Source organism: Musa acuminata, chromosome BXJ1-5, assembly GCF_036884655.1.
Source record: "Musa acuminata AAA Group cultivar baxijiao chromosome BXJ1-5, Cavendish_Baxijiao_AAA, whole genome shotgun sequence".
Taxonomy (NCBI): domain Eukaryota; kingdom Viridiplantae; phylum Streptophyta; class Magnoliopsida; order Zingiberales; family Musaceae; genus Musa; species Musa acuminata.
This window is the reverse complement of record NC_088331.1, coordinates 12,102,635-12,113,495: the sequence shown is the minus strand read 5'-3', so window position 1 is coordinate 12,113,495 and position 10,861 is coordinate 12,102,635. Positions and strand designations below refer to the sequence as shown.

The window sequence follows — 10,861 nt, the reverse complement described above, 5'->3', positions numbered from 1 at the left end:
ATTAAGCATGAAAATGGGAGGTGATCCCATTAGCTTAATCTTGGGGCAATTGGGCCCCTGAAAAGATTCAAATTAGGCCGAATGGAGCGAACCATTCGGACCCTGATTGCACCAGGAGGTGCAACCGCCCCAGCCAGGAGGTGCAACCGCCTGGGCTGTGAGGTTGGGAGGTGCAACCGCCCCAGCCAAGAGGTGCAACCGCCAGGGCTGCGAGGCTGGGAGGTGCAACCGCCCCAGCCAAGAGGTGCAACCGCCCAGAGCTCAGTCTTCGAGCTAGACTGGGTGGTGCAACCTCCTCTGTCAAGAGGTTGCACTGCCAGAGCTCAAGTTTCGAGCTCTGCCAGGCGATGCAACCACCGAGCTCAGTCTTCGAGCTCAGGGAGAGAGGTGCATCAGCCTGAGCTCAGTCTCGAGCTCTGCCAGGTGATGCAACCACCGAGCTCAGTCTTCGAGCTCTGGCAGAGAGGTGCATCAGCCTGAGCTCAGTTTCGAGCTCTGCCAGGTGATGCAACCACCGAGCTCAGACTTCGAGCTCTGCCAGGCGGTGCAACCACCGAGCTCAGTCTTCGAGCTCTGCCAGGTGATGCAACCATCGAGCTCAGTCTTCGAGCTCTGGCAGAGAGGAGCAATCGCCTGAGCTCAGTCTTCGAGCTCTGCCAGGCGGTGCCACCTCTCCAGTCAAGAGGTGCAACCGCCTGATCCCAGAATTCTGGGATTTGATCGATTTGATCGTTTTGAGCTCGAATTTTGAATTGGGTTGGGGCCTATAAATACCCCACCCATTCAGCACTGAAAAGATACAGACCTACACCGAAATCTTGATCTTTTCTGTGATTCTAAGAGCTCAAAAGTGTTGTAAAGCCTTTAAGTCTCCTCCTTCTGTTCTTCAAGTTTTCAGTTGTAAAGTGAGGAGAGAAAGGTCTGTAAAGGTTGTCTCCTGAGCCTGTCAAAAGGAGAGAAATTGTAAAAGGGCAGTTTGGCCTTCGCCTATTGAAGGAAGGCCCCTAGTTGACGTCGGCAACCTCGTCGGTGGAGGAAGCCAAAAGTGGAGTAGGTCAAGGCTGACCGAACCACTCTAAATCTCTGGTTTGCGTTTATTTTCGAGCACTTTATCATTACTGCAAACCTCCTTCATTACTACTGCTCTCTGTGCTTTCACGAACAAGTTCTAAGTGCTGTTCTTCCGAATCTGCATTCAGACGTAAATTCGTATTTTCATACATTACAGTTTACGCTTACGTTTGATTCTGCAGAACTGTCTTCCGTGCTTTTACGAACGAGCTTCTTTGCAGTTTACACTTACATTTTGATCCTATTGATAACTGCAAACTGTCCTCTACAATTTTACGAACGAGTTTCAACATTTAGACGTAAAACTGCATTCAGACGTAAATCGGCTTTTTTCGCTCAATCATCAGATCTCAGTTCACGTTTACGTCTTGATTTCAACTGCATACTGCCTTCTGCGAGTATACAAACAAGTTTCAAAGTTTAGACGTAAATCTACGTCTAGACGTAAAACTGCGTTTAGACGTAAATCTGCGTTCAGACGTAAATCTGAGTTTAAGACGTAAATCTGAGTTTAGACGTAAATCTGCGTTTAGACGTAAAACTGCGTTTAGACGTAAATCTGCGTTTAGACGTAAATCTGCGTTTAGACGTAAATCTGCGTTTAGACGTAAAACTGCGTTTAGACGTAAATCTGAGTTTAGACGTAAATTGCGCTTAGACGCAAAACTGCGCTTAGACGCAATCTGCGCTTAGACGCAAACTGCACTTAGATACAAACTGAGAATTTGCTTTTGCATCATAATAGTTTTTGAACGAACGCAGCTTTTGGTTTTTAATCGCTGTAAGATTTCCGCTGCACTAATTCACCCCCCCCCCTCTTAGTGCTCTCGATCCTAACAGTATGTAGAGGCAAACTCCAAGTACCGAGACAAGGCTGAAGGGTAGAGGCCAAGGAACTTCGTAAGACCGGTGTCAACGAGCTTCTTATCAAGATAGCCGAAAGTGAAGGACTTCGAGTCATGCAAGAGTGCACGGCCAAGGAACGAAGCAAGCAGTACGCGGTGCTGTACCTTTGCTACTCAGTGGAGTAGGCGGCCGGGTTGATGGAGAAGACGGTACAATCCCAAAGGTGACCAAAACTATTATAGACTTACTCCAAGTTAGGGTGAATTTTCTGCATTCCAGAAGTTCGATGGCATTGAGAAGGTGAATCATAGTAGCTAACTCAATGCAAGGAGTGCAAACACTTCGAGTGCTTTAGAAGTGTGAGTAAAGAGTAGGCGAAGGCTAGTAACCAGCTCGATGCATGGAGTACAACCCTTGAGGAGGTGGGCGAAGTCAAGTAACCATTGCCTTCTCAACTCTTAAGAGAATGAGCGAAACCGAGTACCCAAATTCTCTTATCTATCCAGTAGAGGAGCTCTGCATAGGTTCAAAGACCCTTCGAAGATAATAGAAGATAATAATTGTCAAATCCTCACCAATTGTGATCAATGCTACTGAGAGTAGTCTATCCACTTCATTTCCCAACAGAATGTCAATCGAAAGCGGAAGTGATGCGAATCTACTTGGAAGTGACAACTAAATGAAAGAAGAGTCGATGGACATTTTGTGGAGGAAGGACCCAAAACTTCAAAAGTTTACGAGGTGATGCTCGTTAAAGCTCCAACAAGCATCCACCTGGTTCAAGCAGCATGTGGTATTTGAGAGACTGGCGCATAGTAAGGATGGTCTTTTGCTTCATCTAGAGGATCTGCAGGAACCAACAAAGATCAACACAACTTAGCCAACCCCACACTAGAGTCAGAGTCATTGGCGAGTTGAAGTAGCATGGCAGATCAAAGGTTCGACTACACAAAAACAACAGCGGAGAGCAGTTGGGAGCCAAGAGGTGCATTGCAGCTAGAGCAGAAGATTGAAGACTCAACAAAGGAGAGGAGTTGTAGTGTCGGCAAAGGCTTCGACGATGATGTCGAAGGAATAAGTGAGGGAGAATATCACGGACAAACTTCTAAACATGATGTTTGATGTAATGCTTATGTATGTCCGTGTCTTTCGGTATGTTCATGCTTTGCACAGCATATAGAGAGACGACCGAAGGCTTAATAGTCCCATTTTAGTTGAGTTTGGTGGCCACTTTAGGCTTATAAATAAAGGTTTTGTCATGTGGACACTTACGAGAGATTTTCGGTCTGTAGTGGATCATTTTGACCTTTTATTGTGTAATTGTTCAGAGTTTGTAAAGTCAGTTTGTAATTTACATTGTCTATGAAGTGTTTTTGGAAATGTTTGCTTGTGGATCCCGAGTGAGGCATTTTCTCTAACCCGTTTTCTCTTTTGTGGGTTCTAAGGGACCATGGGAGGTTTCGGGGAGACTGACATTTGCGGACAGACACGCAAGAGTGTCGTACGACTTAGGCAAAACCAACTAAGTCTATGATAGATTGGCAAGGGTGGTTTATTACTTTGATTATACTTATGCTATAATGTTGCACGAAGAGATTAGTAATGCTATAAAGCTAACGAATAAAGTTTAAATGATTTATAGAATAAGATGATCTTATCGTAGCCATAATTTTTTATCAGAATTTGTCATTATGATGAGTTCTTTAGATGTTTAGATCTTTTATTGTGGACAACTAAGAGAGTCATCAACATAGTCTAATGGATCATATCTAAAGAGGAGATTGGTAAATTATGCTCGCCAAAATGCATAATTACTACTTTTGAAGAACTTGAAGTGGATTAGAATTTCTCCATTGATATATATATATATATATATATATATATATATATATATATATATATATATATATATATATATATATATATATAGGTTAAGATGAACTATTATTTATTGAGGAAACAATACATGAAGAGTTAGATATAGAGGAGGAAGATACGCTAGTAAGATACTATGATCCAATAAGAGAAATCCAAAACCAATTGATGATTTGGGTTGGATGCACAAATGGTGAGATCATATTTAAGAAGTACACAAGAGAGAATCTAATCTAACGGAGGAGATCAGATCTAAGAAGTGCAAAAAGGATGATATGATCTAATGTATGCAAAAGAGGGTGATATCTTCTTTTCTCTCTTAAGTATAAAAGTGTTGAAAGCATAGTCCAGAGGAAGATGGTAAGTAATGAACTTTTTGCTGAGAGGTCGATTGTGGATCCAAGACACCATTGAGCTTGTCGGTTGATGAGAAGGGGATGAAGATACTGAGTTGTAGATATGAGTAGAGGGAATGCTCACCAAGCAAAACTGCATAATGATGAAAGATCACCGGAGAAGTTGGTCAATCACTCGAGGAGGTTGATTAGATTAGCAAAGTGGAGTAGATTTGTTGTAGAGCAAGATTGGTAGAGAGGAGTTGTACATCTTCATCTTCATCTTGGGTGCAATGTCTGAATTCGAAAGTGGAAGGAGTTGTAAGTAAGCAACAAGGTAGGTGAGGAAGAGGAATAATAGTCACCATAGATCAGCACTATAAAAGAAAAAAGAGCGAGGAAGAGAAAGTTTTTGATGACTCTAATACCATGAAAATTTTGTTTTTAACTTCATTCATTCAAGTAATATATACTTATAAGATTTTTTTAATCATATACTTAAATCATGTATTTAAATCATACACTTAAATTTTTTTATTGATTTATAATTAAAAAAATAGAAGATGTAAGAAATATAAAAGTATTATATTATATTTATTTATATCATGGTCTTTTATTAATATATATCACATACATTTTTTTTCTTCTCGATGAGTCCTTTATTTATTTAATTTTTTGAAGCATGTAGCGTCAGCTGTGAATCACATTCTGTTTTGTACAACTAAATCAAATATCCATCTCTTTCTAAACTCCAAATGACTCCATCTCCCCTGCACATGCACCCACATGCAGTCTCCCTCCCCTCCTTAATTGTTCGGTGATCTGCTCTCTCTCTCATGCCATCCGAGGGTGCATTCATCGATCCTCCAGCCGTAAAGATCACGCCATCGCGTTTGGTGGGAGCCAGTGGGAACATGGATTCGTTACTCTCTGATGCTAAATGTGATCTATGCCTGCACCATATAACCCAACAACCTCCCCATCCATTTTGCGAGTTCCGGTTTCAGTGGAAACGTCCCTCGCTATGGCTTTTGCGTATTGTTCTGCCTCATTATTACTCCATCATAGATGAAAATATAATACTTTCCTTTTGCTCTCTATTTTAATTATATACGTATATATATACCTCTATGTTGACGATTCTGATGTTTATACTTTATAATTATAAAATAACTTTTGACCTTTGATCTGTATATTTATATTTAAATTAATAACAATGAGTAATAGTTAAATTTGAGTCAGATTTGAGTTATTCTTTTGGTTAATCAACCCAATCGATCTATTAATTTAGACTGATTTATAAGATGAATCAATACAATTCTTCAGTTCTAATATTTTATAATAGACTTACGTCGTTTTGAAAAATGTCATATGATTATTTAAAAATATTATAATAACATAAAAGTTTTCATATTTGATTGTCATTATTTTTAAACTAGCAACGATATTTATTTGAAATTTTATGTTTATATACGAGCTAAATTTGATTAAGTTTTGAGTAAATTTATTTTAATTATAATATCTTTTTAGTATCTTAATGAATGTACCTAAACCACCAACGAGATGCTGCTTTAGTTGTCCTATCAGGGGACATTATGACAAATGGAGATCTTTGGAAAATATGTAAAAGATTTTTTACATAACTCGCCCTAAAAATATATCAAAAAATTGACTCATGTGATGATTTATATCTTAATATCCAATTTATCACCAGCAAAAATATTCTGCTCATGAATTTTTATTATACATATCCAATTTATCACAGTAAATTATACATTTTTAAAGATATTTTTATTATACATAAAAAAAATAAATAATATTCTGCTCATGAATTTAGTCTTCCCATCGTGGCATAAATAGTGCTAGAAGTAACCAAAAAACAAAAAAGGGAAACGGGGGGCGGGGGTGGGGGTTGTGGCAGGTCACCAGATGTACCGCACGGCAACGCCACATGACGTGCCACTACGGACTGGGTTTCCAAGCATGGGCTACGTTTTGCGTTGCATCCTATCAACCTTTCATGTAGGCCCCACGTGAAATTGGGGACCATGAGACGACGGGGAAGTGTTGGGCAAGATAAGTCGGGGACGCGTATCCCGACTCCTCCCGCCACTGTTATCTATCGCTCCCGGGTCCCGACTCCAAATATCTCCACCTCGTCCCCCCCCCCCCTCTCACCACGCCGCCGTCAATTCGGCGCTGGATCGAAGCGGGATGTATCTTCATCCCTCCTCCACACAAAGTTCGTGCCTTTGCCTTCTCTCTCCTTTGGCGATCTGCGATTCGTCTTCCGGGTAGAGTTCTCCGCACAAAGTTTCGATTTTGGTGTCATTCGGAGCAGTTCCAGGAGCTGTCTTCTTGGTTTCTGATTCTGGTTTGAGCATCTCTAATCGGTTAATTCCTCCTTCATAGTTTTGGTTTTGGCACCATTTTTGGGCGGTTCTGTGATGCACGGCATCGATCTTTGTCTCTTTCGCTGTTCCTTAAAAGACCTTTGGGAATTTAGGTGCAAGGAAACATTTGAAGCCGTTTTGCTGCTGATCCCATTATATTTGATGCCTTCTACTTTCTTTCCGTACATGATTTGAGTGTTTACGATCAAGAAAGCGTTCTATATGCCTAACCTTTCTTCTTAATGATATGGCTTGTAAATTTAGGAATGCATTTTGCATTTCATGTTTTGTGTTAGGCTTTTGAGTGCAACGAACTAATACGATGCATTTGTTTGACGTCTATCCACTGGTCTTAGAGGGCCTTTTTTGTTGGTTTCTGCTGGACCTGACGGTCGTGCGCCTATTCTCATATCCAATTTATTTGCGAGTTTTTCGAGTCCAAAAGAACTTGAAGGCATTTCATTTCTCTGTCTTAGATTGTTCGTTGCCTCAAGTGGTTGGAAGAGGAGGCAATCGCATTATTAGAAGAAAAGCTTTAAAAGGTTTACTTGGGACTCTGAGGAGTTGTAGTGTTGCGAAAAGATAATGCTGAATGATGAAGGTGGCGGGCTGGGGCACAAAGCGCACCAGGAGTGCTCTGAACCCTGTTCGAATTCGGGCCCTAATCATACTTTAAGGGATGTTTTCCCCTCTCAAAGTGGAGGGCCGCAGAAGGGAGGAGGGCCAGGTGCAATTTCACAGGTAAGGCACATGGGTGGGGCTGTTGATTTTCCAACGATTAGCATAGTGATATCCCACCCGGAGGACATTTCAAAGCCTGACATGAGCACCTCAAAGACTGGAGCTTCAGAGGGATATGAGGGCATCAGTGCAGTGGCAGCAGCTGCTTCTTCCAAGAAGGTCTTCTTGCCCACTGAGAGTGACAAGGATCAGTGCAGGTAAATTGCAACAAGAAGTCATTAGTTTGAGGGACTGACGAGAATCAGGTTTGTTGTGGTTGGTCCCCAAGTGAATTATTCAAAAGCATGAAAAACAACTTATGTCTTTTACTTTCTTCTTTTCCAATCTAATGATTTTTCCTGTAGTTAGAAGGTCCCAGTCTCATTTAACTATCAAAACTAATCAAATTCACTTTTGAAGATGCTTTTTTTCCTTTTTTTAAGGAAAGAATTGTGAAACAAATGCAAAAAAATTAATGAACTTCTGTAATTTGAAAAAGCAAATGATTATAGCAGCAAATATCAGCGATCAAATGATATAAACTAAACAATGATGGTATATGTGATAGTATATATTTAAAATTTAGAATGTAATCATTTGAGCATCAGAAATGTTAAATTTGTTTGACCAAACATAGATCCTCATATGCATGGTGATTCTAGTTGACATCAATACATGAAGTACATTTCAGATAGTTCTGACTAGCATGCAATCCTGGACCTTTTGTACTTTCATATGGCCATCTGTGACACTTGAAGAGTTCTAATCTTAAACTGAGATGCCTGTATTCCCCAATTTATGTCACCTACCTAAAACATTCTGCAAGTAAGTACTTTGCTGAGTTGTTTCTCTGACATGCTCATTAACCAAGTAGTGATTTTTATCGCTATTATATCTTTTATATATTCTTTCAAGTTTTTTGAACTTTTGTTCACTCTCTTTTGTGGCCTCATTATTCCCTAGTTTTTCTACCTCTCAGTGCAATGCACTGGTCCAATGGTTGAATAATTAAATTGATACATCAGATTTACTCGGAATGACTTCAGATACCATTAAATGTTTATCATGATTGAAACAGTTACTTATGTCACTATGCCTCTCCTCTCACATAAACTGTTTGTTTAGATGCTTCAGATTCTTTGTAAGAATTCTTGTGCCCGTATTTTGTGATGCTTTTACTTGAGCAGAGTTTGTCACCAACAAACAGAAGAACCGTTTATTGATCTTGGTTGCCGATGTCGAGGTGAGCTTGCAAAAGTGCACCGCTCTTGCATAGAAATCTGGTTTCGTACTAAAGGTTCAAATAAATGCGAGATTTGCCAGTACGTCTTCCACATGATGTAATTTTTCTTGGTCTCTTAGTTCTGGATGAAATTACTGTCTGAATCAAATCCTTCTCTGCAGGCAGGTGGCTTCAAATGTGCCATTTCCAGAGCTCCAGCCAAGTGTAAGTTTATCTATATAAACATTACCATCAACTGTTATAGTTGTCATCATATAAAAATGACATCAAACGAACACCTTATAAAAGTTAAAAATTCCTGATGTGGAATGACTTATAATTACCCAACAAAAACAAGAAAGGTAATTGTATCTCGTTTCGAACACAACACATTTGAAATAACGAAATAAGTTTTATAAAAATATCCACATAGTTATGAAATTGTCAAATCTCATTAGTATGACAATTTCAGCTATAACCACAGTGGATTTATTATAAAATTTACTCATATTATCTCAAATGCTTTATGCGTTTGAAATGGGATGCAATTACCTTTCATGTAATTATAAATTAGTCAGCAACTAAAATTTGTCTTTTATAAGATGTATGTTTGATGTTACTCTTATAAGACGGTGTGTTCTGTACTTAAATTTGTAAAAATGGTAAACGCTTCTAGTCACTCGAGACTTTGTTCTAGGAAGTTTCCAACTCATGTCCCAACTTAATAAAAAATTGATTTATTGTATCAATTAATAAACAATCTCTTCCTGGAACAGACAAATTACTGGGTTTGGAGGGTCAATTCAGCTCATGGCAGGGGGCAACAAGAACAAGAAAGGGTATGCATGCCATTTTGTTTTAAGTTGAGCTACAGTGGCCTAATTTTACAACCATACTATACTGCTGCAATCCTGAATGATAAATGCATGATTCTACGATTCTTTATTCAAGACAATCACCACTTGTTATCATTCTGCTAGTTGCTCAGTCTGTCATTATCTTGCTTGGATTTATGTTTATGTTCTTTATGCCAACAGGGGTGCTGGAACCCACTTTGGGTTGCATTTGCCCTTCTAATTGGAGGACTCTTTTTGGATGTGCTAATATCAGTTTCTCTTGGTATTTCTTCACTGCCTGTGAACATCATAACTGGTACAATTGTTATCCTTTCTTTATGTCAACAATTTTTGTAGTTAATTATTGGAAAGCTACCTGTTTAGTTCTGCATATCATGTTACAGAACATAAACATCAGATTACAATGTGATCAATGTCATATTAAACATTATGAACTGCCTTTTGGAAAAACCCCACACGGATACACAACTGAGGTAATTGTTGTTCGAAGTAGATAAAGTTTAACTTGCTTTTACTGTATATTTCTTTCCCTTTCTGTCTTGAGCAGAACGTTCATGATTACATTTGTGAAAATACCACGATGCCCTGTGCATCAACGCTTCATGAAACAATAAGAGTAGGAAAACTTTAAGGTAGGTGGAATTAGTATGAAACTTTCCCTGGTGGGAGCAATATAAGCACAACTGTGGTTCCATATGCATCTGAGCTTTATTAATGTACTAGGAAATAATTCTACAGTAGTTATAAATTATAAACAAATTAATTCAGATGACAGCTGATAAATTTGTTTCTTAATGTTCATTTTCTATACCTTTGGACACCATGTATAAATACATGGGTATAGATGGACACAGACATGTGCATTTAACTTTATATGCATGTCTATTACTTCTTGCTCAGCACTACTAGAGGCACATATATCTAACTAAACTCAGTTGATTAACTCTCTCTCAATCTCTGAAAAATAAAATACAGTTGATTGGTACAAATATTGTAGGTGTTCTTATCGTGCTGGGTTTGGCTGCTGCTCTTCGGCTTTCTATGGAGTGCTGCCAGGAGATTGGTGCAGCAAGACATATCCCACCAGATGTGACTATGAATCCTGGGTACCATCCTACAGCGTAGCTATTGTTGTATATAACACAAAGAAAGTGTATAGTTGTTGCCGCTATTATTTGTGTTTCTGAAATATTTTACTTCACAAGTGATTGGGTATATGTCAATTGTTTGTTTAATATCGTCTGCACATTTCACTTTCCATTTGTTATTTAATGAAGGTTGTGTATTATTACTTATGATCCGCTCTTATTCTATATGATTTTACTAATTTTTGAGCTGGCATGATTATGAAGACATGCAAACTTTTTGTGCAAGGGAAGCCCTGTTTTCCTTCTTTTTTTTTTAGTTGTTTATTTGCATCACTGTTAATGTTCTTCATTATCTGAAGAAGAAATGTATCAATATTTTCGAAGGCTTCTGCCAATGCAGTGATCATACATGCTTTTAACCGCAAACGACCTCTACCGCCTCTGTCTACTGTAT

General features: G+C 39.0%; 1 protein-coding gene across 1 annotated transcript; it reads left to right on the top strand.

The window, feature by feature from the left end:
* The first annotated feature begins 6,244 nt into the window (after window positions 1–6,244).
* LOC103985044 (uncharacterized) lies at window positions 6,245–10,614 on the top strand. The gene is made up of 7 exons (XM_009402658.3): window positions 6,245–6,421; window positions 6,997–7,458; window positions 8,428–8,562; window positions 8,645–8,687; window positions 9,239–9,301; window positions 9,500–9,614; window positions 10,317–10,614. Exons 2-7 carry the CDS (start codon window positions 7,106–7,108, stop codon window positions 10,442–10,444), a joined length of 837 nt encoding a protein of 278 aa, XP_009400933.2. The 5' UTR covers window positions 6,245–6,421; window positions 6,997–7,105; the 3' UTR covers window positions 10,445–10,614.
* The last annotated feature ends 247 nt before the right edge of the window (window positions 10,615–10,861 follow it).